This window comes from Varanus komodoensis, unplaced genomic scaffold (genome assembly GCF_004798865.1).
Source record: "Varanus komodoensis strain SLA01 unplaced genomic scaffold, ASM479886v1 scaffold10, whole genome shotgun sequence".
In the NCBI taxonomy this organism is placed as follows: domain Eukaryota; kingdom Metazoa; phylum Chordata; class Lepidosauria; order Squamata; family Varanidae; genus Varanus; species Varanus komodoensis.
This window is the reverse complement of record NW_025335269.1, coordinates 23,188,742-23,216,736: the sequence shown is the minus strand read 5'-3', so window position 1 is coordinate 23,216,736 and position 27,995 is coordinate 23,188,742. Positions and strand designations below refer to the sequence as shown.

General features: G+C 39.6%; 1 protein-coding gene across 2 annotated transcripts; it reads right to left on the bottom strand.

Moving 5' to 3' along the window:
- Positions 1-27,989, bottom strand: ABHD5 (abhydrolase domain containing 5, lysophosphatidic acid acyltransferase). Of its 2 annotated transcripts, XM_044417316.1 has the most exons (7): positions 27,811-27,989; positions 13,558-13,643; positions 12,253-12,625; positions 9,146-9,300; positions 4,995-5,106; positions 3,492-3,678; positions 1-1,413 (listed from the first exon to the last, which is right to left on the bottom strand). In XM_044417316.1, the coding sequence occupies exons 1-7, from the start codon at positions 27,963-27,965 to the stop codon at positions 1,324-1,326; spliced, it is 1,158 nt and encodes a 385-aa protein (XP_044273251.1). In that variant the 5' UTR covers positions 27,966-27,989; the 3' UTR covers positions 1-1,323. The 2 variants fall into 2 exon arrangements, with proteins under 2 accessions (XP_044273251.1, XP_044273252.1); XM_044417317.1 differs by lacking the exons at positions 13,558-13,643; positions 27,811-27,989 and adding an exon at positions 13,326-13,427.
- Positions 27,990-27,995: the final 6 nt, after the last annotated feature.

The following is a 27,995-nucleotide window of genomic DNA, read 5'->3' as shown; positions in this document are numbered from 1 at the left end:
TTTAAGAATTACTACAGATTTATTTGAAGATATTATGTTAAGAAAGATAAAAGTTTGTGTTATTTCAACAATGAAAAACTTACAAGTAAATGCAGACAGTCTAGTTTACAAACCACTCCATTTGCTTTATGCTGGAAATAAGTTTTTTTACCTTATTTTAATCAAGTATCTAAAAACTCAGTTTTGTAATGAACCAGCTCATACCTGAAAATGCTGCATAAAATTACACATTTTATTAACATTCTGAGGTAAGATCATGGGTTTTTTATTCATTTGCATTATTTAATCTGAAATGCCTTCTTACAAGGTACCTGTTGATGAAGGTAACTTTCTTTTTATCTGCATCAGAATTTTTCCAGTCTGAGTGGTTCAAAATCTTAATAAGTTATACGAGAAAGCATACTCATCCAAAATTACTGACACATTTTCGTCCAGGGAGAGGGGTGCTAATTAAACATGCAATTCTTGCTATCATGTAAAAATGTAAGAATCAAGTCAGAAATTGGTCTTTTGTTAACGATACTGACATGCAACTAAGAAGGCATTTCATCTTTTAATCCACTGAATTCTACTTCATTTCTTTAACAGCACATATCAGTTATATTACAAAATGAAGCCCCCTCAGAAACTCAACATTCATAACTAGGTACTGTAGTGAACAACAAAGGTTCCAAGAAGGAAAAACAAAACATAAAATAAAAAATAAAATAAACAAATCAGCATTACTCAGTCTTTTCCCAATTCATCCTATTTTTTTCCTCCTTGGTGCTTGCCAGTGTTAATTATTTTGGCAAAGTCCATTTCATAAGGTACAATAAAATGCGAAGATATTCTATATACAATCTTCCTATTTAAAGAGACAATTGTGAATTGTTTTCACATTCTTACAAAGTTCAGTGTATGAAGACTGCAACATATGCTGAAGTAGACAAATTGCTGTTTTACCCAGCATTTTGCATGAATGTTGCAGAAAATTTTGATGTATGTGCAGAGCACAATTTAAAATGCTCTATATTCTGCAAAATTTGGTTAAAATCCAGTTTTAAAATTTTTTAATATTTATATAGACAAAATACTTTATCTAAATATATAAAGAACAAGATCAAACTAAAATGTACAAATTTGCATGTGTGGGGTGGTTAAAGTTCCCCATCCCAGCAGAAGGCACTGCATGGTTTAAAGTGCGCAAATACCAATGAAAGACATGGTGCAAACAAAATCTGTTTTGTTTTTAAATGTCTGTATTCCTTAACTTTTGAATATACTACATGCTATTGCTGTGAGCTGTATCTTGTGGCTTGCTTTTCCAAAAGCAGATTCTTGTCAGTCCACAGAATTGCAGATCTCTTTTACTTTCTGGTTGAATTCTTCAGGTTGATCAGCATACACATAATGACCTGCACCAAGAATAGCCTATAGATAGGGTAGGGCAGGACAAATGAGGGAAAAAGTAGAGAAAAATATCTGTTTAGATTTCATTTATAGCAAAACAATTTTTATATACTGTTTTGATATACGATATCATATTCTGTTTTGATATACATGCAGTTTTCTAGAATTCCTGTTGTTGCATCAGTCTGGATAAAAACTGAAGTCTGCAGTTCTGAATATGCAATCTGTGCTTGGGGGTTGTAAAGTTGTTAGAACCTGGTGTATGTTAGTTGTGGAAAGGTTAAACAATCCTCACATCGCTCACTGTCTATTTTAAGGATATGCAAGCTTGTTAGCCCACACATAACCTGCGGTCATTGACCCAGCAACTCCTGAGCAGGGGCTATTGCTGCAAGTGGACACCTAAGGGTGCATAGGTTATTACCATTCCGTGTTGTCCAAAACCCAGTCAGGATGCTGCAGGTTTCTTATGCCAATCAGATACAAAGTACAGTAAAGAGCAAAACAGCCCTGGACTTTTACTGCCATTATAACACTGAATCAAACATAATGAAGCATTGTCATGCATTGATAGAACTGGTTCTGTGTAGCCAAAATGCTTTCATGTTGCCAAGTCTGCAAGTGGTTGGCCACCCACCTCCTTTTCCATCAACATCTACGGTGCCACACACCAGCCATGGTGTAATGTCTCCAGACCGTACCTATCTGCAAATTCTGTAGTGACAAGTCCACAATGCTGAACTAGTATGTTGGCTGGAGTCAACTACACATCTGCACTGACACAACAAAGATGAATGTTTTTTGCATATACATTCTTCAGGATTGCAACAGTTTGTTTCAACATAATTTTGTCCCCGGTCAAAAGATATACACAAGTTGTGTATGACTGGAATACAAACAGCAAAGTGATTCATTTCCTTGTTTTGCAAATCCTGACTTTAGTTCCCCTTTCCTTTTGTTTCAAGTATTTCAGTCCATTAACCTGTAAACAGGGATCTATTCTTTCTAAAGCAGTCTTTCACAATCTGGTGCCCAGTAGTTGTGCTGGATTGCCATTCCCATCATCCCCACTGAGCATAGCTATTGACCATGGTAATAAGGGTGGTAATACATTAGGAGGATGCCACACTGGGCAAGGCTGGCCTTATGTATATTAGCCATAAATAAATGAAGGCAATGAAATTTTTGGCCAATGGCGAAGACATCTTTTATTGTATTTTTCAATGAGTGCTGTTTGTTCCACATAGCAATAGAAGCTGTAAAAGCAAAATGATGCCTTTACAAATGACAAAGGCAAAAATCTCTTTTTAAATGGAAGTCCAATACATTTGTTACTCTTCAGGTACTGTTTCTTATACATTGTAAGGGTATCCTATGCAAGGAAGTGGTTAGCTCCCTAAATATTGAGGTGTGTTTGCTTTTGTGGCATTCATCCTCAAAACAAACTAGATCATGATCTTGAACCAGCATTTGGCTGAAAATTCATACTTGAGATTTTGTGTATGTACGGAGCTGTTTCAAAGAGTGTTACATGTTGTTATTAGATGTTTTAAAGAGCATCTATATGTGTGCACAGCAAAAGTTTCTGTATGTGGATCATCCCTTCCTCCATGCACAACAGGCTGTTTCAAGGCTTTGTCAGATCCTGAGCATCTGAGTTGTTAACTTGCATGGATTGCTATTGCATATTTCAAACATGTACTAACATTAGTAGAAGGGGGCTCAGTGTAAAAAGCATCTTCTCTTTCATCCACTTAAAGAGAAAAGAAAGATGGATCCACTCACATTGCTGTAGTTACTTCTCTCTGAAAACAGGGCAAATTAAATTCTGAATAAATTTAAATCTATGTTGACAAAAATAAGTTTCACATTTTCACATGAAAGATGGAAATAATGAGTACAAAGTGAGAAAAATGTTTTAAAGCCCTACTTTAAAAAGTTTTTACAATCATCTTGGAAGTGCATCCAAGCTAGGAAAAAGCAAGCCATCACCATTCACCCTATCTGATTTTATCTTCCCAATGCTATCATTCAAAGACATTGCAAACAGCAGCAATTTATAGCAGAAATCAACATAATGACTAGAATGCCCTACTTACTATTGTTTTCACATAGGAATTTGGTCGCAGAGACTGGATGGTGGCCCCAGAATTGCCATCTATACATGATCGTGCTCCATAAATCACGGTGATAGGAATGTCTTGGTGCATGTGAGCGATCCGCTGCAGCATTGGCCTTTTTGCCCATCCATACGGAACTGTCATGTTCTTGAAAGCTGTTTCTCCACTATATGAAAAAAGACGGCAGTTCCTGAACATGGTACACTGGACACTTGTTTACTAAACACAGAATCACTTAACACTGTTGCTCTCCGTATATTTAAAAAAGCTTTCTACTGAAAGTAGAGCTTGAGACTTGAGACTTCTCACTAGGTTGAACGGCTATACAAAAAGACTTCTCCAGAAAAGAACCAGGCAGCAAATGTGTACACAAGAAGCGGGAACCATATAAATGTTGTGTAGCACACAGACTAATGCATAGGTGATGACACACACGCTTCACTCTCCATGTAACAGAAGCAACTTTCTCAAGAACAGGTGCTAAAACTGTGTTTCCATGGAAAAGGAATAGCAAAGTTTCAATCAGTCTGATGCCAGACACGGGCGAGCATGTTGGACTGAGACTCAGGAGACCCAGGTTCTGGTCCCGCTCAGCCATAAAGCTCACTGGGTGCCTTGAGGCCAGTCACTGACTTGCAGCCTAACTTACCTCACAGGGTTGCTCTGAGCATAAAATAGAAAGAAGCAAAGCACTGGGTTCCTTGCAAGAGGGATATAAATGTAATGTAATGTAATATAATGTAATGATGATGATGTTTACTGATCGGAACAATCCCAATAAATTTATGAAGTGCTTACAAGAACCTTTCATTCCAGGATTTCAATTCAAGAGGATGGAAGCTGGGGTGTGGGGGAAGAAGAGAGGATGTCTGTATACACAAGCCTTATTAGCATATTAAATGGATTTTGCAATCCACTTCAGAGTTCTTTAAATTACTGTTTGAAACACCCAAAGCTAACGTGTTATAATTCAGTATAAAATTATGAAGAGCAAGTGTTACATTAAATGTTTGTTTCTGCTGCTGAATGCCATCTTAAAATGAGAAAATCTTATACCTTTCCAGCAGGTGTTTGGCTCTAGATTGTGACTGTCTGACAACAATTGTGAGCAGCCACTGAGCATGGGGTAGCTCATGGGTCTGTGCTATTTAACACAAAAGGTACAGTGAAGACAAGTGCGACCTGCAGGAAATGTTGCTGCTGCTAGGACTATTGTTCAAGGTCCCTACCAACCTGCTCAGGCCTACCTTGCTCTTCCATTCTTAGTGATTCTCATAAATATATTTGGAAAGCTTGGGTTTTATAGATTTATTTTATTTGTATCCTGCTTTTCTTCCAAAAAGGGTGGCTCAAAGCTAGGTCTTCAAAGTCTGCTGATATTTCCCTCCTGTGCATGCAATTTGCCATTTTGGCTAACATAAGATTCACACTGGGAGACTCAATTGACAACAAGCATATAGGATTCTACTAAGTTCTGTTTACCTTGGTGACTGCACATTACAGTGGTAGATATATTCTGTGACTGTATCATCATCAAACATGGAAGAATACTTTCTCTTAAAGTCTGGCCTAATACGCTGCACAAGGCTCAATCCTGTGATAAGTAAAGACACACAAATCAAAATTGCTAATTGTGGCAACCAAACAGTACTTTTAAAATGCCCAGAAATGGTGATGTCTAACTTTTCCAGTGACTACAGAGTTGACTGTTAAGTTATCTGGTTCTATAATTTATCATCAGTCAGTTTAGAAATTTTTCAGAAATGCAGAATAAGTGACAAGTAATGTTGTGTATGACCTCCACACCTCACAGAACCCATCTTGTTTTGGATTTGGCACAACATCAACCCTGAATGCACACAAGCAAACTCTACTGAGTTACTGCCGAGATATCTGAAGCTCAGTTTAAGCAAGTCACTCATAAGTGATGGGTATAACAAAGTGAGAAAGCAATGTAGGCATATATTCAGGGAACATCAGGAGACATTGTGAGTTGAATGCAAATGTTCCCTCCTGTCAGAAAAGGGAACCTTTGAATCAAGGTAGCAATCCACAAATTTTGTTTTGTTCAAGCATAAATTTGTTGCACCCCATTTCTGCATGAGTTTCCATTAAAAATCCATATAAAATGTGCACATATTTTCATGCACATGAAAATTATGTGCATTTTAATGCAATTTCCCAGTACACTTTTATATGCATATTTTCCATGCATTCTTATATGCGATTTCCCCATATATACGTATTTCCTGAAAGCACTTTTCCCTAATGTTCATATTTTAAAGTAATTCCTGAAATGATCAGAGAACTGCTTCAAAAAAATCGGGTAAGTACAAGTACGTATCAGAATTCCAGTTTATATATTAGTTCAGGAGGTGCAGAAAATGTTGGTTCATGTTGAAAGAGGAACCAAATTTTGCCCCACCTCTACATCAACTCCTATGTTCACAGTTACCAGAGAATGCATATTTAGACTAAGAATACTATAAAAACAGGTACTTTTTGACATTGCTGTAATATCAATGAATAATTCCACTTGTTCATCTAATCCAAACCACACATACAGAATATGCACCACTATTCCATAACTGGAATGGAATGGAATGGGCTGGATGAGGGCCAATAAACTGAAGCTCAATCCAGACAAGACGGAGGTCCTGTTGGTGGGTGGCTCGGGCCTCGGGATGGGGGACTTGGGCCTTGCCCTAAATGGGGTTGCACTCCCTCTGAGGGACAGGGTTCGCAGCTTGGGAGTGCTCCTCGACCCTGAGCTGTCTCTAGAAGCTCAGGTGATGGCGGTGGCAAGGAGCGCCTTCCTTCAGCTTCGGCTGATACATCAGCTGCGTCCCTTCCTGGAGAACGACTGCCTGGCGACAGTGACACACGTGCTGGTAACTTCCCGATTATATTTCTGTAACACGCTCTGGAGACTTCAATTGGTGCAGAACAGAGCTGCCAGGTTGCTGACAGGGACTGGGCGTTGTTCTCCTATAACCCCAGTTCTCCGTCAGCTCCACTGGCTCCCGATTGAAGTCCAGGCCCAATTCAAGGTGTTGGTTATGACCTATAAAGCCCTAAACGGCTTGGGACCTGGATATCTAAAGGAATGCTTGCGCCCATATATGCCCTCCCACCCCTTGAGATCAGCAACGGATGCCCTTCTCTGGGAACCCTCTGTGAATGATATTAGGAGGGTGAGTACCCGGAGGAGGGCTTTCTCTGCGGTGGTGCCCCATCTATGGAATGCGCTCCCTAGAAAGGTCCGCCTGGCACCATCATTATTTGTTTTTTGGCGCAAGGCTAAGACCTTTTTATTTAAAACTTATTTTAATTGCTAAATTATTGTATTTATTAGGATTTTAAATTAGCCGAGAATGCACCGGGGGTTTTAAATGGTTGTTTGTTTGTTTGTTGCGATGGGGCGGCATAGAAATGTTTTAAATAAATAAATAACAGAAAGGCAGACATTGCTGAAATGGAATTTGGACTTTTATGACTTGGGGAAATTGCATGTGTGGTTTGTTCATTCATTTCTTTAGTCTGTCTGTCTTTCTTTCTTGTATTCAATGCTTTTTCAGATACTTTCTTTTTATTTAACTCCCAAGTCTCTAATCAACTGGCAAAGTGAATTAGACCTGGGACTTTTGATACAAATATCTTACTTATCTTTTTTGGATGGAAAAGCCTAAGGCCTTTAAAATTTATCAATCTTTTTAGTACATCAATAAAAGGCACATCAGGGCAATGCATTCATTATGACTAATTAGCCAGGTAAGTAGAAAGGTACAAGTTCCCATCATCTCAGTAATTCCAGGTTATGCACTCTTCTACCTTTGAGTCAGAGAATAAGCTTAATACTGTGTTTGCAAGCTTATTTCAATCCATGATTACGTCTAACATTCTAATTGCTAACCTATATAAAGGTGTGTTGCAATCTTTGCCTGATTCTATGTCATTTCTGTGTAGTTATCAGTAATTTATAACAAGAATTTAAAAGATACATGGTCTGACATGTGGAACACTTGAATCATTACCAGTAAAAATACTTATAAAGTCATGTGTCACAATGTTCAAAGTGGTTCTTGTAAATGGTATGGGAGAAAGCAAAGCAGTGGGTACCCATCATCACATGTAGTATACCTGCCCACTCATTAGAAATTCTGGGAAATCTATAATAAATAAAATACAAGAAAACACTGGTCATGGATAGCTATTAGATCCACCACTGTTCTCTTCCTAGCTTATAAGGGCACAATCTTATGTATGGATAGACAGAAGAAAGTCCTAGAACTCCCAGCATTCCGTAGTCACCTTCTAAATGAATAGGACTGCACTCAAAAAGTTTGATTAAGAATCTGTTTGCCACTGCCAAAGTACATATTGTTCTGCACTCAAAATCCACAATAGTACCACCAATATGGCCACCCATTTGGATGGCTTTAAAAGGGAACTGGACTAATTCATGAAGAAGAATTTAATTTATATTAAATTTATATTAATTTATGTATAATTAATTTATATTGTTAATATATATTATTCTATTTTGAAGTATATTTATGGTTGTGAGCCGCCCCGAGGCTTCGGCGAATGGGGCGGCATAGAAGTCTCCAAAATAAAATAAAATAAAATAAAATAAAATAAAATAAAATAAAATAAAAAAGAAGGCTACCAGTGGCTACTAGCCTTGTTTGCTATGTACTACCCCCATTACAGAGGCAGAATACCTCCATACACCAGTCGTTGAACTTGGGCAGGCAGAAGTATAACCATATTGCTTGAGGGATCCTGTGAATAGTTGGTTTGCCACCATGTGTACGGAGTGCTGGACCAGATGGACCTTTGGTCTGATCCAGCATGACATTTCTTATGTTAATTCCCCCTGATTCACACTCACTTAATACATCTGGGATTGCCTAATAACATGCTACCTTAACTGAGCAACTGTGATCCCAGGAATGAAAAAGAAGTAGTTCTTAGAAACCAGGTTACATTTTGGCTTTTATGAAGAGGAAAATGAATTACATGTAAACCAGGATTATATGAACATATTTTTCTTAACTATAATGCAATCATTTCATGACTGTGAATGATCTTGTTATATCTTTTGGAGACAGGAGGAAGGGCAAGCTTACATATGATACAGAACAATGGCTCGCAAAACAATGTTACCTTGATTTTTTATTTTTTTCTATATTCCATTCATTATCTAAGGTCATTTATGACACTGTGCCTGGAAAACTTTTCAATACATTTTAAAAATGGAAAAGGAAAGAAAAAGAGCTTGGGGGAAGAAGATTGATACCATTTAGGCAGCTCTTGCTACCACTACCCTTGCCAAAAGGCACCCAAAGCCTTGTAAATAAATTCTAGCCAGCTAGGGGCTGGCACAAGAGATGCTGACAGCTGCATACCTCCAGCATTTATGTGCCAGGTGCAGAGGAGAGATCAAGACCTCTGCCCTTCCTTCACCAGCTTATTCATTCACTTGCATGGGCTTCCATGTGCCAGTCTACAAGCAATTCCTTCTTGCCTGTAGCCGGTGGGCTAGCACTGACCTAAAGTGAACACAGCTACAGGTTCAAAACTGATGGCCAAAGAAATGCCATTAAAATAAACTATCAGTTAGGACTCACCAAAAGGCCCTGCTAATCTGAGACCAGCCAATGGATTAAATGGACTCAAAATTGCTCCAAGTGCTTTGATCCAAATTGGAATAGGCCTTTCATGTTCGGCACTGGAAGGCCTTTCAGGGAAACCCCATGGTTCCACTAGTATAAGATGTTTTGCTCTGTGGGTATAAAAGTTTAGATTTTTAGTCAACAATAGAGTATTTAAAATGGTGCAAGTTGTATTTTAGAGGCAGGTGTCCTTTTAGAGTACGTTTCTTCTCTAAATACAAAAGAAAGCTCAGCTGGTTGATATTGCTTAATTTCATTTGCAGGTGCTGCTCTCTGTATGGTATAAAAGTTCAGGTTTCAAGAAGGTAGAAGAAATTTGGGATAGTTATTAACACTTATTGAGAAGCCACTTGGTGTTTTAAAACTGAAAATGTTCATAGAGTATATATAGAACGTATAGTCTGATTCATGATTAAAGATAGCTTGCTGTGAAATTATGTAATACATAATCATGTACATTAATCACAGTGAAGAACAAAATAATAGCAATCCCCATGGTGTAAGATTACATCACTGTCCTAGTTTTTGACTAACCACAGTTAATGTTAACCACAGTATCAGTTCACACAAGACAGCAAGCTGTGCTTAATGCTAAGAAGGAGCAAAAGGTTCTGAACTTCTCCTCTTAGCTATGTGAGAGAAGAAAAGCATGTGAGTTTGAGAGGAAGCTTAGGCTCATTCACACAGTACTAAGATATGGTGTCATATTATGTCAAAATGTGGCCACTGTAAAATCACACAGGCCTTTGAGGCCTGCTGGGTTCATCAGCAGAAATTGTATTAGTGGAACTACATTTGGTGATGATGCAGGAATGGACATATTCTGCCATTGCCCTTATCCTTTTGTACACTCTCCCCTCAGCCATATATGTAGCAATGTCTCTTCTAATTCAAAGACTGATATTGTATCCTAGGTCTTGCTAATATATTTTACATGTTTTATCTTGCTTATTTTTATCTTGTTTTTAGTATTAATGTTTAGATATTTTTAACTAGTGGTTTAAAAACATTTTCAAACAAATAAGTAAAAAAATATTTAATTTCAACACAACGTTAAAATAAAAAGATGACTCACAATCTTTTTTCTAAGAACTGTACAACTGTGCAGTATGAGGAGTTGTCATTAGCTAATTTCTGCACTTTCATTATGGCGGCATAGTTATCAAGGGATATCCATTAAAAAGACGTGCCAGAAGTATATTCCAGTACTAAAAGAATACTGGATTCCAGAGATGGTTACAAATGGTATAGGAAACAATTACTTAAGGTGTGTGTTCCATGGCATTTAAGTCTAACATCAATCTTAATTTTTACATCCAAAATAATGTCTCCATCTCTCTTTAGCTTATTTATTCTGCAGCAAAAAGTAAGGCGTTTGCAAGGTGCAGCAATACTGCTTACCACTCTCACCATGGCAAGTCTGGCTCACCATGAGCCTCAAATTTCCTAAGGACCAAGAGCCAAAGGGAAGGATGAACCACACCCCTTTGCTCCAAAGTTCTCAAGTCTGGGCTTTGTTTTGGCCCTGCACCTGCTGAGTCCGAGTGAAAACCATACAAAGCTGCAGTAGAAGCACTGGGCTTGGAGGGCCTGTTAGAGGTAAAACAGAGTAGCCAATCTGCCTCTGCCTTTCCATTTTACACTTGGAGCTGGAGACACATGGGCTTGTTTCTGTGTCCAACATATGCCACCTGTGAGGGCTATTCACACTGGTTTTCTGCAGCCACAAAGAGGATTTTGAAAGACTCTGATTCCATGTTTTACAGTAGCTTGTTTGAAAGTCATACTGATAAGCCATAGTTAACATTAACAGTGCTTTATGGTTTGAAAGACACAAGCTGCAGTTAAGCAGAAATGAACAAAATGGAAAGTAAAGGCTTCCCAAGTACTCCTCATGGCAGCCCTGGAGGATAGCAGAGAGGCAGGGAGAGCACAAGGCTTGTGGCAGCTCATTTTTGTCACACTGAATTAGAGATTAGTGTGATGCCTGAAGGCAGTCCATCAAGCAGATGTACCCACACAAGCATCTCAACAGTGATATCTAGTCTCTGAAGACTAGGTATTTCCAGGGAGACTGCATTATAGCAATAGCATTGCTTTGTCAACTTATCTATAACAATCCCTAATGCTTGGAAGTACTGGATGGAGTTCTAGATCTATGCAAACCCTTCACACACTGCAGTTTTATGCCAGTCCAAAGATTCCCCCTCAAGCGCACCATTCCACACCACCCATGGCATACCACCCAGCATATGCCACTACTTCCCATATGCTCTGCAGGCATTTTGGATCACAACTTCCCTCAGTCATAGACCGCATACCCAATAGGCAGAATAAATTTAATTTAATTTAAAGTATGTATATGCCGTCAAATGGTAAAGTCTCTGGACGGCTTACAAAAAACCAAAAAAACAAAGCAACCATATACAACAAAAAGCACACTGCAAATTGTGGGACCTGTAGTCCAAAACAACTGGGTTGCATAGCTATATCTTAGTAATTCTAGTCTGAAGTCCTGCTGAAGCCCAGCTCACTATCTGAACATGTAACATGGAAGAGAATAAGCTGTGGGTGTCAAGATGCCTTGCACTTATCTCCTCTCAGAAACATTTTTAGAAAATAGCCACTGCCACTGCATGCTGGTAACATGGCTCATGGGTGCATAGGAGCAGGGGAAACAGATATTCAGGCCACATTGCAGCTAGGCAGGTATTTATGCCTTCAGAAAACAAGCCATCCTGTACACTGCTCCCATGTCTCCAGAGGGCAAGCCATCATACATTCAAAATCAAAGGCACGCTGGCAAGTTATGAACCAGAAAACATCAAACAAGTTGTTGTATGTAAGTGTCATTACAAGGGAGCATATAATGCAAATGGAGTATGGGTTTAAGGCTATGAAACTAATTTTTCAATAATTTTCTATTTGAGGCTAATTACAGAGTTGTAGCTAACTAAATTGCACTGTACCACACACATACTGTATAATATTATTCTATCAACCCTATAATCAAACCTCTAATGATGCAGTGCATATTCTGTTTGTCTCTTATTTTCAGATACCTTGATGGGTATTTCAGTGAGTAAGCAGCTGCCAGGTATCCACCCAGGTTGTGCCCAAGTAAAATCATTCTGTCCAATCCCATTTTCCGTCTCCATTCTTCAATACATTCTACAAACTGATTTTCTGCTATTTCTGCATCAGTGTCAAAGTATGGTCTACTACTGCGGCCAAATCCCAAGAGATCAAATGCATATACAGTCCTATTTTCACAAAGTTCTTCGAAGTTCAGAGCCCAAAGTCCAACACCACCTCCAAACCCATGGAGAAGAACAAGTGGAGTTTTCTGTGAAAAATTCTGAGAGAACGTTAGCGTCCATATTTTATTTCCATTGGATATGAAGACATATTGTTTGCTATATGTACTTGTGATACCTGAAAAAAGAGAAACATAAACTTTATCTGATTATTCAAATAATTATACTGAAGCAGTCCTACAGAGAGAGACAGACAGACAGAGAGAGAACGTTCAACTTACTAGAGCAAGTATAGAAAGTCACTCCCCTGACTCCCAGTATGGCTCCTTTGGGCACAACCAGAAAGGCAGGACCTGCCAGGCTTACAATATGGGGCTTGGGCACTCGCATTACTTCCCACTCTAAGTACTATAGTTCCTTATATTTCACCTTTCCTTATACCCTAGCCTTCCCCAACCTTGTGCCTTCCAGACATGTTTGGACTGCAACAGCCAGAATTCCCAGTCAAGAATGTCCACCAAATGTATTAATTTTTTGAAGAAAAAAAAACACAAAACTCTGATAATGAAGAAGGCAGACAACAATCAAAAAGTGACAATGTGCAATTTTTTCCAGGACCAACAAGATAAAAACTTGTACCTGATCAAGGACTTAACATAGCTTTTGCAAGAGAGGTGCAGCATAAAGAGACCAAGGCTACACTGGCTGTGTGGTCCACTCTGTATCCTCAGGCTCAGATAAACATTCATTTATTTACATTATTTCTCAGCAGCAGATCACACAAGAACTGTCAGTCTGGATGTGCCCTTAAGTTTTGTACCTTAGCTTAGTTTATTTCATTTTAGAGATAATTCTTAGGCAATATGAGTTTTATATACCTTTCTCCATCTCCAGCGGAAGTTAACTATGAGTTGTGTATATACTATGTTTATTTGAACATGATGTCTTCCTGACTATCCCACATTCTGTCCTGGGTGATGCTGAAATGCAGTAAAGCACAATTCCCTTGTTATTTTCTCCCTTGGCTCTCCCCATTACTAATTCTAGGGGCATGGTGGGGTGATGGTGAAGACTCATGTCTGCTTAAGGTTCTTACCACAGAGTGCTTACATTTCAATATTTTATCTTCAGCATCTTTAAGATGTACCAGTGATGTAGGACACCATGCAGGTAACCAACTGGACAGCCATCCTGACCTACAATAAGAACATGAATAGAGGAAAGATTTAGAAACTCATTTGGTTTTGCATTCAGTGGCCATCAGTCCACTCAGTGGTCTAGAAAGGCAGTGAATAAACTGGTGATACTCACAACTAGTGCTAGTCACACAAGTTTCGTTTGTATTGCTGCCTCCCACCCCCAGCAATGTTCAGTATAGCCTCATCACTGAGTTTGGGATGCTGCAAAAGTACCTCTTGTGAAGAAATGCCTAAAGTCTGATATTACTATGCATGTTATTTTCACATGAAACTCATTTCAAACTAAAATGAATTTTCTGAAGCAAATTTATTCAAACGTTTTTGAGGTTTCCTGGTGCTAAAGAGCCAAACCCTGGAAGTGCCACACACTGCTAGTACTGTCTCTTCTACCTCTGAAATACTTAGGCTTCTAACAATAGGAGACAGGGAGGTTACTTGTGCAGGAGGAAGAAAGGAGTAGCTCAAGTGAGAGTAGCAGGAGAACTGTCTGCTGAGTAAGCTAGAGCATTAGGTAAAAGGAAGGATTTTCAATCCTTTTTTAGTATTTGCAAACAAATAGAAAAAGGGGGGAAGGCAACTCAAACAGCAAAAGCAAAGGAAAACCATTCAAAATAACTGTTCACATTTTTGTCTATTATTAGCTTGAAGGGTAACCTAAAAAAAGGGAGTCTTCCATGATTGCAAATATTTAATATGTCATGTCAGAGGAAAGACCGACAGTCAATAATGATTCTTTAGCTGACAAGTTATGGAATTTTCAGGTATAAGTGCACATTTTATATATAATATTGTCATTAAATGTATATATTGAAATATACACAATACTCATGTATAAAGTGTATGCCTTTAAAAATATTGATCAATTATCCTTAAAGTAAAGAATGTAAGTCACACAGTTATTAGTTTTCTCACACCTTTGCCCTAACAGGGGCTCAAGACAGTGTACAGAGGGTTCACAGGTGGTCTCCCATTGCTGACCAGGACCTGTAATGGTTGCTACACAGAGTGCCTTGAACCCATGCTTTGGTACCTAAAAATGTCTCAAAGAGTCTTGGCCTTAATGCAATTTTATACAAACAAGCTATATTATTTCTCAATCCTTTCTCCAGTGTCCTTATACACATATACTCTCAAAGTGAAGTTTAACATAGTTTCAGTCATTTTAACAAAGGTTCATTCTAGGTAAACTGAGTATTTCTTTAAGAAATCATAAACACAGACTCTGGAACCCAGCCAATGATTTATTTATTTTCCGTGTGTATGCTCCATGCCAAAGTTGACAAGTGTTTAAAAAGTAAGACCAATGATTTTACAGATTTACTAACATTAGTGCAGCAAGCTCTTCTGGTATCTGCTGCTAAAATCTGTGTGGTAATATCAGGCAACAGTGCCTACTCCTCTAGGGCACTTGCACAAGAAATGCTTAAGTTGCTTTTAGTTTCCACTCTTCATAAGGAGATCACACAGCCGCACATTATGCACAACCAAATACAAAGCTCTCTTGCTTTTAGAAATCTACTTATCCAGTTGCTGTATTAATAGCTACACAAGAAGTGACCATGAACCAATGAGTAAAGAAGTAGACTAGGTGCTGGGTTCTGTTTGAGATTTCCCTGTAAAGCAAAAGCTAAAAAACATTTTTTTACGAGACAAAGAAAGCAACAAGCATTTGGATGCAATTCAGAGCAACCGCATATGTGCAATAGGTGTTCAATTTGCTTCACTGAACAGAGTTTTTGAAAACTCTTGTTAAACACAACTCCATAGTACAGGTAGCCTCTGAGTTACAAACGACTGAGTTACGAACAACCCATACATACAAACTGCCATTCAGTGTATCGATTTAAAAAATTACTGTAGAATATTGTCATCACCATACAAAGAGAGGAAGTGAAAGGGAAGAGAGGGAGGCCTTTGAAGCATGCCTTTCTGCCCCCACCCATCTGGAGAGGGAAATCTCTCTGGCATTTTCGTGCTGCAAAGAGGAGGTGCTGGTGAGTTTGGGGGACTGCTAGAGATAGTCTCAGGGGTCCTGCACCCATAACCCTCACAAATGTTGACGGCCGACTATACATGATCTGGCTTGCATACAACTTTGACTTAAAGACAAATTTCCATTTTATCTGGAATGGAACTTATTCGTAATCCAAGGACTGCCTTTATAGGATTGCAGCCCTAGTACCCTAAGTTTAGAAAAAGAGATATCTTAAGATAGAGGTTGTGTAAATTATGACAAGCGTAGAAAGCATGATATACTCTTTCCTAATGCTAGAACACGAGATTTGGAAAATTAAATCAATTAGCAACAGATTCAGGCCAGACAAAAGCCAGTCTTCATCCAATGTATAAATAGTAGAATTTGCAGAAAGGGTGATTATTCTAGAAGAGAAATAAGCAGATACATGGAGGGCAGGTTTATTGACTAAATTAGCCACCTTAGCTAAATGGTTCAGACGTGGCAAATCAATGAATGTCAGCTGCTTTCTCACTGTGGGTTTTCCAGAAATTGCTGGCTGGGATGGGGGAAAAGAAGAGATATGATAGGGATATTATCCATCAGGGTTCTTCTTATGGCTTTGAGAGATCAGAAAAGATAATCTGAAAGTTAGCAGAAAAATGTCAGCTCCCAAGCCTCAAAGTGCTCTTGGTGGTAGTTACTACCAAGATTCCCAGCTGCCAAAGAAAGTGCATGTACAGAAGAAATTAAGCAGATTGGAGAATGGCAGAGAGAGGTGGCTGGATAGTTAGGACAAAAGAAGCATGTGGCCTCTTGCTCACTTCATCTTCAGCCTTCTAAAACCTTTGATCCATTGCCCACATTCTTGTTGGAATCAGAAGGCATGGGGATCAGTTATTTGCATTATATCCACTCGATCTATCCCCAAAACAACAGACCTTTCTTTGGCAAAAGCTCTTTATTCTCCAGTGTACTTCCAGTAAGCACAACCAAGAAAGAATGAATCTATGAGCCTGTACAGAGCAGTTCATTGAATCCAATCTAGCAACTACTTCCAAGCATCCTCCTTTTGAGGGCCCATCCTGGGCCTTTCCCTCTGGTATGGCCCTTTTGGAGGTGGGTAAGTCTCTTCTCTGTCCTTTGCCCCTTTAACTGATTGGCCTGTCTCGCCTGACATCACATCATGGGGGTCAAGAGTCATACCAAGCTCAGTTGGCTGTATGAGTTCTTCTCCCATGCCTCCTTCCTGCAACTGTAGATTCTGACTATTCTCAACGTCTTCCTGAACGACTGAGGAGGGATAAGCTACTCTGCTTCTTCCATTTCAACACCTGAGAATTCTGGATCCCAGGGTCCTTTCTCACTGGATAAGTCCAAATCTGCTTGGAACATGCACCAAGAACAAACCACCCCTTCCTTTCCCAATACACTCAACCCAGTGAGTTCCTGGGCTTAAGCATGCTTGTGGTAGTGGGTGGATTCAAAAGGTTCTGCTAGTGGAGCTACAGAACAAACGGTAAAGCAACAAGTCTGTTCCCACCACCAACTAATATTTAGTAGCGTTCACTTATTTGTTATTAAAGTATGTGCACTGAGTAGGTACCTTTATTTTAACAACACTGGACCCTGAATTCCAACATACTCCTGCCATACTCCTCTATCTTTTCCACCTTTTCCACCCAGCAGGCCAGCATTTTATACAGCAAAAATAAGCAGATTCCAGGTGATGGCAATTCTACAATAAAGAAAGTACAGAGGCTTGGGGAGTCTGCAAGGCAGATATGCTGTTTCCCCTAAATGACTGGACTATAGCTGAACAAGGCATCTCTTGAAATATGAAACATTTGCTTATTAAGAGGTGTAGTAATACATAGAGGAGCCAAGTTACGGACAAGAGAAATATTCCAACAACGTAAACAGTGTGTGCAACCTACATAAAATCCAAGAGAAAACATTCCCAATGAAGAAACTGGATCAAGCACAAAGCATCCAGAAACTATTTTTGGAATGAGGAGTTGCCTATGAACACTGCACCTACCATAGCCTAAGCCCAACTTACTTTGACATATCAGGTGAAACACTTTGGGAATAAAACCAAGGAGGGACTTTGGACATTTAGGGAGGGGATGTCAATGGATTTCTAGAAAGGAGAGTCAACAATAAAATCAAGGGTAATAAAACCAAAAATAATATACCAAACTTAGCCTGGTAGGAGACAACGCAAGCATAAATATTTAAATTAAATAACCATACCCCCCCCCCACAATCTCTATCTCATGACAGCAGTTGGCATGCAAACTTCAGTTCTTACCACATTACATTTGTAAGCTGTGTGTGTCAAAATCTTAAGATAACTTGTAAGAAATGCAGGGCAATAAGCAGAGAAATTTCTAAAAGATGCCCAAGAACCAGCAGTACAATGAAGTGATCATGATGGAAGAGAGAAAACAATGTCCACTGCTTTGCATAATTTTTTACCTCCTGTCTTCCAGTTACATATACAAGCACTTGATCTTTTTTATACCAAACATGATGTTTGAGGCCTTATTTTTCATGTTGTCCTTTAAACAAAGATTTGCAATAGTAATTAAATATAATAAATGCGTAAGAATTAAAATGTTTTCTATACAACTTAGGCCTACATATCAGAAATTCAGTCATCATTAAACTATCAATGAAAATATAGATACATTCTGTAAATACTTATATCTTTATTACTACAGATCGTTCTGTTTGCTACTCCTAACAGTTGTATTAGCATACCAAGATTACCTAGATGTTCATAGTCCAGAGAAGTCCAGGTATGTAGGCAAAAGCTCTTTTTCAAGCTTTCCAGCTCCAGAAGTAATCCTTTATGCCTTGTGGTGTGAGGCTTTGGTGGGAACTCTGATATTTAAGGAGACTTGGAGGGAGTGTCAGTGGACTTCTAGAAAGGAGGACCAAAAACCTCACCATGCATATACAGAATACCTTGCATGGCACTTCAGATCATAGCCAAGTCATATTTTTAGCATGAAACATTTAAGGCACAATCCTAGGGGAAAAAAGGTCTACAGCTCCTAGAATTTCCCATCCAGTATAGCTCAGAGCTGAAGGCCTTTTTAAAACATTGAAACTTCTATAGCACTGCACATTTAGTTTCCAAGTCAGTGACATGTATCTAAAACTGAAATGGATTAAAAATCAATTAAAATTCTATCTATCTATCTATCTATCTATCTATCTATCTATCTTTGTTTATATCCCCTTGCACAGCCAAAATTATGTTCACAGGGGCTTACAATAATAAACATAGATTACAGTTTACCTCTGCAATTTGTACTCATCTAAATACAGTTTACCTGTGACTCAGCAGTAGAAAAGGAACCATCACTCCTCCCCCACCACAACAGAAACGCCTCCCCATGCCCACTGGAAAGGGCAAAGTTAAGTTTGCAAGTCACACAGAGCAATTTCATTCAGCTTTTGAAGAAAGATGCTTTTTATTACAGACAGGAAAAAGTAAACTGTCAAATATTTACTAGGGGCTTTTGTTTTGGCTATTTGAGGATAGTAAAATCTTACTCACCTGTCTGATAAATTGCCTGATCTATGTAGCAAGAACTCCCTACTACTGTTTCCCTCCCCTCCCCTCCCCTCCCCGCCCCCACACTGGACTAAGAAACACATGTTTAAACAGTAACACAAACCTGAGGTGGATGTAACAGGACTTTTTTTTTTAGCAAGTGAAGCTTTTGGCAGGCATCGCAAGGGCAACATGACTGGGATCTTTAAAGAGGAGGAGAAAACCTTGAAGAAGCAGAGATGGGAGTTCTGGGAACCCAGGGAGAGGCACAGGCCTTGGAAGTGCCCTCAGAGTCAGTGACCACAAGTTGCCACTCCAACCAGAAGAGCAGGAATGTTTTGGAAGGGACAGGAGGGGTCGAGGAGGGAGAACCATTGTCTTGCTCAGTCCTTGAACCCCTGGCAAGGCTTCCAGAGAGCTAAGTTGCCCTGTTAGAGGGCTTGCATAAGTCTTGCTGGCTGGCTCTTTAACAGTGAGAACTACCATGAGGGTGGAGCTCACAGAGTTATTGAAAAGGAAGGGTCTTAGGGACAAGTCCCCAGCTTAGGTTCAACTTTCTGATCATGAGCAGAGGTTAAGTTATCAAACTCACAGAGGACTTTCAGAGTTGCTTTGTTTTGTAGATCTGCATTGCAAAAAGACTGCCTGGTGTTTTTGAGCCTAAAGGCAAGAAGAGGAGAGTCAAGCCCAGGACAACTTTCAAGTAGTGTGATTAAAATTCAGATGTCATCTGGAGTTCCATCTGACTTTGAAAGCAGGCACACTTGTTGAGGAACATTTTCTTGTTATTTCCTGCTATTACGTAATATTTTTTTTTAAACTTTAAGAATTTATATTTGACCCAAAAAACACCATCTTCCTTGTAAAGCAGTAAAACAGAACAAAACAATACAACTGCAGATTTAAAAGCAGTCACAATCAGATTTAAAATCACAAATACAATATGCAACTTAAAATCCATAAAATAGTTGTTAATCCAAAACTGGGCAGGGCACTTAACTTCAAAGCTACCATAGACCATTAAAAGTCTGGACAAGCAGGATGCTCAATAAGGAGGCACAATTTCACAGTGAAAAAGACAACCCTATCTTAAGTACAGAAGCAGATTACAAGGGGCAGTTACATCTATTTTAAAACAGGCAAATTCAACAGTTATATCACAGAAATAGAGCAGCATGTTCACTATCTTAATGTGAACAGTTTCCTATGTGAACTTTTCTGGGAATGAATTGGCAAAATAGTCACGTCTAGTTTGACTTTGGCACTCTAGTCCATGCCACTTTGTCAAAATACACTGACCTGGACAAACCAAACTATAAACTGATTTAAAGCAAAGCACCAGCTTCTAAAATAAATTTTATATTTAAAATTCATCCTGGATAAACACGTGCTGAAGAGGTGCTGTCTTAATTGTGGTTTGTATATGTGCTTCTTAACTATGCTGCAAAATGACATTAAGATATATTGGTGAAACACTGGCAATTATGGACAGGATCCAAAGAACTGTAATCTAGTTCCATAAACCCAAGGAGGCTTTAGATTTTTCCTCAGACAGAAGCTCTGGTAGTACCTAAAAAACTGCTTTTGAAACTGATGTGAATTTCAAAAGCAGTTTCTGATATGACACAGTGGTCAGCTGGCCAAAGTCCTCTGGGCTAGCTCATTCCTCCTGTGTGAGCCAGAACAGCTCTTTGGATCCCAGACTGCATTTTAAATGCTAAATTTTGAAGCTAAGAAGCAAATCACAGAGTTGTTGAGTGGCACAATACAAGCACACATGATGAACAGTAATTAAATAAAATCAGTTAAAGAACACCAAATCCTTTCATTGCTTAGACCATGCTTGAATCCTGGCTCTTACACAAGCCCAGTTTATTTGCATGAGGAATGATTTAAAAAAGAGGTTAATCTATTTTAATACTCAAAATGTCATTTCAGAGCCTTAAACAATAACCCCTTCTGTTCCCAGATTTCCACACAGGGTCGAATGACTGGCTTATCACAGAAAGGAAGTTACAGAATCCAACACACTTTGCTAACCAAGCATTATTGCGAATGAACACAATGATTTCCAGAGAGAGTGAACTGATGCTGTGACTGCAGTGGTTTTCACTGTTTGTACAAGAATACAGTCAAGAACTCAAAATTAAAACTTGCATAGGTAAGTGATGCTGCATTTGGAAGGTAGCACTTTTTAAATTCTAGTACTTTAAAAGAATTTTACAGGCTGACATGCAGACATCTAATGCAACATAAAACCTTCTAAGTATAACACAGCAAGTTACTGGCATTGTTTAATTTACTTACTGGCTTATATAAAGGAGAAAAAATGGCAAAGACAAAGTCTTGTCTCACCTGGTGAACTCAAGAGGATTAAGAGACACAAAATATGGGAATTTGGGTTTTATCAGGGAAAACAATTACTATATATAAAAAGATTCTGAATGTGGCACAGTGAATCCTGCACTATTATATCAGCATGGCTTGTGGGGTCATAGCAGTGGGATCATCAATCACCAGGTAGCATAATTATGGTGATGTACACTGTGTGTATGCAAAAACTACTTGAGCCAAGGTTTGGCTGGAAACAGCTTGCTTAGCCAGCAACCATACGGCATCTCAGGAACAGCAAATGCAATCAGCACAAATCCACATGGCTCCTGTTTCATAGTAAGTTATCAGACATACAACTTCAAATACTTCTAAACTCCATTTTGCGAAAGAGAGAGAGAGAGAGAGAGAGAGAGAGAGAGAGAGAGAGAGAGAGAGACTGAACTACAACTTGTAGACAGAGCTAGGGGAGTCAAAATAAAGCAGCAGGCATAATTGTTAAAGCTATTTTGTCAATAACTGGCTTTCCAAGGGGTTTTTAAAAATTCTACTAGATCTGAATCACATATCAAGAATTGAACTGAAACTTATGGCTCCAAAGAGAGGCAGAATAATAACGGCAGGATATGAGTTGCAATATCATTCATAATATTGCAATTGATATTATTGAGTCAAAGGTTTAATTAAATTAATAAGCCTAATTTATGCTTTGCCTTTGACAGGCAGCAAGCAAACACCCAATTCATTCACTTCTTTACAGCCAAACAAGAGAAAGGAAAAAGCTAGCCTTTACGAAATTTGAATCCTAGTACCAAACAGCATCAGGGCCATAGAAAGGAAGAAAGTACCATGGAACCAAGGGAAGGGACAGCTCCTGGTCCTGGACTAAGAACACGAATAGTAACTTTGAAGTTGTATGGGTAACTTGAGTTGCTTACACAGTATGTACTTCACCTCTTAGAGAAAGTCACACATATTGCCATATACTTAAAAGAGTACAATAATTACTTATCAGGTTGCTGCTGCTGGAAGATCTATCAAAATGGGCTTTCCCCACTGGGGGTACATGTAATCCTCTCTGGTTAGTTTATCTTTAAAATGAAGTAGTGGGTTATAGTTCTCCATGCTGGAGAGGAATACATAGGGAGAGGGGAGTGAACTACTGCATAATATTTCTAGGAAGTGTACTGTACACCAGCTGTTCCAAGAGGCACTTGGCAGATTATTGCAGTACGTTGCTACATTAGGTCAGAGGTAAAAACAAATCTTTCCTTGTACAAGAAACTTGAACTTTGTATTGAGAGAAGATGGCACTTACCAGTCACAGTAAAAACTATAGGAATTTCTGCCACCCAGGACTTCCTAAGCACACAACTGGAGAATTACACTGGCTCTTGACTTTTCAAATACTACCATGACAATGTAAATAAGATAGGCCTTCCATAGTTTGGGTTTCAGGAACATTATTCTCAACCTACACAATGCTAAGACAGCCGCTTGGATCCAAGAGTGTTTCTGCATCAATGGAACAGAAATTGCTGACAGAACCAGATTGCCCCCCCCCCGCCCCCCGCCCCATGCCTGCAGTTTTTGGAATACACCAAAATCTGATCCAGTGGGGTTATTTGTGAGGCAGTCAAGGTGTGCAGTGAGGAGAAAAGGACCAAGAAGTACAGAACTGATTTCTGTTCTGCTGGTGGAAGGATGCCATTAGATTCAAAGAAGTCTTTGTAAAGTGTGCATCCAGGTATAAATTATGTTTCTGATAGTACATATATGTGGAATTCAGCAGTGCCTCATTTGAAATAAAATAGTAGAGGAATACATAGGAAGTTGCTTCATACTATCAAGTCAGAGCATGCTAACCAGCAGCAATGTCTCCAGGATTTCAGAAAGGAGTCTTTCCTATGCTACCAGAGAATGCCAGGACTGGACCTAGGATTTCCTGGATGCATCTGGTGTATATCATTAACACAATTTTTGTGTGCCTACACATTTGTTCCTTTAAATGTCATATATTCCATTCTTGCCTACCTACATTTGTTTTTACTGTATTCAAACCCATGGTTATTTGCATTATTTCTCAGGAGTTGTGAGATGGTACTATGACAAGTTGTAGAACAAAGCCTCAAAAGCATTCACAGCTGTTCTGAAAGGCAAAACAGATTAGATCAGCAGGGCTTGTATCTAAACCTGCACCAGCATATTCAGTCTCCTTAGAGAAACTGTTGCAGATGTATATAGAGTGACCCTCAGATGGAACCCACCATACTTTTCTCCATATGAAGGTGTCTGCTTACAAGAGGGCAATTTAACAGCTTATGCTAAAATACAGAAGAAAATTAACCAATTCCAAAAATGTTATTTTTGCCTACAGAAGCAAAGCAACTGCTACAGGAACTATTACATCACTGCATGAATTCTTGCACAAGTGTTTACAGAATAAGCTTAGTGGTTATTTTTCTATGTATATTTAGCTTTGGATGCAACCCAAAATATATTCACAATGGTATGGAAAACAATGTGACACCTTTTAACTAGTTTTGTGATCCTGCCTCTCATCTCCCCAAACTAGTCAATAATCTAAATGTAATTCCCATTGTCAAAGATCGAATCAATCTCAAAAACAGAATGAATGAAGTATATTTACTTCATCCATGCTCTACTGTCCATTACTTCAAGGTCATGCTCTCCTTGTGTTCAGAAAAAGAGATTGTTCTTAACAAGACACACATCTCATACAGTTCCAGCTAAGTTTATGCCTACAAATAAACTTTTCAAGGACACTATGAATAGTTAACAGTGCTATGCCTACTGATTTAAGGGTTCCCTTAAACATTATTATTGTTATTTGGGTTTTAATACATAATAAATTCAAAAATTCAAGATTATTTCCCAGCAATAATTACATAACATTTTTCAGGCCTCTTTCACAGGAGATGCTAAGAGTATCTTTTTACATTTACATAGATTTTGTTGAACTTTTGGAAAATAGAAACTTTTGACACAGACCATGAAGAAAGACCCATTTTAACTTCAGACTGTAGTCCTGGAAAATGTTTAGATTTGAATGAACTAATGGAGAAGGCCACTTAACTAGAAGTAGTAAGTACCCTGATTGGCATTTTGCTTGTGCGGGCTTGCACAGCAAAGTAACCTATTTCAAGCATGTTACAGAATAAGTGTCCAAAGCAGCATAATTCAGGTCTGTCTGGTGATCATGTGCAGTAGTGAAAAAATTAAGGAAGGGCTGCAGATCCTCAGGCTGGGACGTCAAATTTGGTCTTCTTGATTTTGTCAAATGTTCATGTCTTATGTTCACCATGTCCTATCTCTTTTCCTCTGACCACCAATTATTGGTTTTCTAGCTTTTGCGCATGTTTCCACAATATTGAAATAGTTCAGTACTTCTCCTATGTTCCATTATCATCAATAAGAGCTTTAAGCAAAAAGGTGCCACTCTATCTTTTTTCTCCCTTGGCCCTACCCACCTCCAGAATACAGCTTCCAAGAGTTTCTCCAAAATGGAATTTGGCCCACAGGCTGAGGGAAGTTGTGCATCTTTGAATTAAGGGTTAAAGTGCATATGTTTAAATAGCAGCTTCAAGGGCAGATAGCAACCAGGAAAGCACCTTCTTTAAACACACAACTGATGCCACATGTAGCTGGGCCTTAAGTATCCTTTTTCAAACAAGAGGAGAAGGGGTGCGGAAAGTCCTCCTGGTCTTGTGGTCTACACGTAATCTGAGGGCCATTGTTCTGGAATTCACTATTACTGCTGGGCATACTGAAACAACTGATGTTTCTGCAATATGGTAGAGTATTAATATTGAACCCTGGATCAATGCAGGTTGGGTGGCAGAGGTTACATAACAGGTTCAACTGGTGGAACATTACCACAGGCTGATTACAAAGCAGTAGCTGGCAAATTTCAAATGATCATATGAATATGACTAAGAAACACAATGATATAGACTGACACCATATAAATGTGTCACATTTCAATAAATGCCTGTAATATACAGGTATTTCATTGACATGCCAAATAGGGCAGAGTTCAGAACAAGGCAGCATTTAAAGCATAAATATTCAAATGCTATATATATACTGCTATATTGCATTGTTACAGTAGTGCTATACATAGCACTGTTTTACAATTTTGTGCATGTACTGGTCAGGTGCATGGGGGTTTGGCTGTGGAGATATTTTTGTTGCACTGTGATAGAATACATACTCCTTGAAGAAAAGACAAGCTCAAGGGAGGCAAATAAAATGGATACAGAACATATAAGAGCCTTCTGAATCTGGCGGCCTCCAGATCAACTGGTCTGGCCATGCTGGATGGGAATAACATAAATTGCAGTCTAATAAGCTGGAGGGTACCACATGTGTTGAACTGTAGTACTGACGGCACTAGAAGAGGATGTGCACTGACTATGGTTGCCAAACAAGGAACATACAAGTATTTTTCATTAAGATTTGCATGGGGAAACAGCAGAAGTTATGGTAAGAGCCAGTGTCATATATTTATGTGAAAGCATTACAACTTTGTGGATTAAGGAGCCTAAAAATTACTGCTCAGGAAAGATACACACAAATAAACAAAAGCCTGTGATGGGGCAGTTGCAGATGTTAAAGAGTGTATGTGTGGATATTACAATAAACGCAGAAGGAGAGTGTAATCTGAGTCACAACTTTCAAGGATTTACACCAAAATAGATTTCAAAAATAAAGCTCAACAAAGAAGAGAAGGCTTCTGCGCACCCAGCACAGTAAACTGAGCACCAGCATCTACTTGTTGAATTACGAAACATGGCTTTCAGGCAACAGAACATTGCTACAAAGCAAACTCGCATCCTTACAGGTCTCTTATTTTGAAAAATCAACTGACACTGTGAAAGTGTATGCAAAAGTGGTTTGTACACAGAGAAGATGTAGATGGAGGCTACGGTATTTGGGACCAGGATAAGTCAAACTTATGATGTACATTCATGAGAAATTAGTTCTTCCTATGAGGCAGCAGGAACATATGTAATCACTGGAATAAAAGACACAAAAGGCTTGCCTTATTTTCCAAGCACAGAGGAAAGCAGAAATCAGCAAACAGCAGGTAAAGTTAGGGTCCAAGTAGATGCCACAGTAGCAGATCAGCATGTCAGAAAAATCAAGTGACTGCCAAAGTTGTGTGCACACACATGCATGTCACATATATAGTCAGATAGCTATATCCTCCAGTTATTATAGGCTTCTATATGCCAGTGGCTGGGGAACATGAATAAGAGGGTGCTGAGGCACTTCTCTCCCACTTGTGGGCTTCCCACAAGCAGCTGGTTGGCCACTATATGAATAGGAAACTGAACGAGACAGATCCTTGGTCTAGTAAAGCATTGCTCTTGTGTGCTCTTAAACTGCTTCTCAGCAATTTCTTCTTCAAGGTAGAGGGCAGAGATAAACTTGGAGACAAGAAATAGCATGTACTAGAAGCAGCTGTTTTGGAGAAAAGCAGGTGGGAGGGCGGTTGTAGTGGCAAGAGTGTTGGACTGAAGACCTGGAAGATCCAGGTTCTAGTTATCCTGGCCATGGAGCTTACTGGGTGACTCTGGGCAGGTCACTCACTCTCAGCCTAACCTACCTCACAAGGCATTTGTAGTGCAGATAAAATGGGCCTATTTAAGCCTCCTTGAGTTCCTCTCAAGAGGAAAGAAGATGGGGATATAAATGCTAATAATAATAATAATAATTCAATACTACCTCAGCCTAAAAAAACTTTGACTCTACCCCCTCCTGCACATCAATTCAGGCCAGTCTCTATCTAGTTTCGGCCTGACACGGGATGACCCAAACCGGCTATATCACACGTTACGATTATTATTGTTCCTATTCTATCTGTACACGTAAAACCATATATGCACGCGCATCACAGAACTAAGGTTCACTTGTAAAAAAAGAAGCGGGAGAGGCTGACCCTCCTTCCAGATTGTACAGAACTGAGGTGGCAACCTCTGCCCGTTGACAGTCAAGTGGCCTTACGAAACGAGTGCGGGGCAGGGAGATACGCTGGGCACAACCTGGGTCGTGCGGGGAGCAGTCTAGGGGGATGGATCTTGGGGAAACCGACACGGCCCGGGGCCGTCTTTCTGCGGCAGGAGGCGGCTGCGCCCTGCCCGCCTGGAGCCCGCTTGCCAGAGGGCAGCGCTGAGGCTGGAGGAGAGACGCGTCGGGGAACTTCAGGAGCTCGCGCGCGCTCCGCACGGGAGGGCGGCGGCGACCTTTCGTGGCCGCCCGCCGCGTCCCCGCTTCCCTGAACTCACCCTTCGCTGAGGGACTCCGCGTTCTCATCCTCGGCCATGGCAGTGGCGGGGGGGCAGCGCCCCAAAACCGGTCCTGGGGCGGCGGCGGCGGCCGTAGCAGCCGGGAGAGCGGCGAGTGACAGAGCGACCGCAGCAGCGGCGCCTCCGCCAGCCATCACTGGACCCGCCCGACAGGCAGTCGCAGT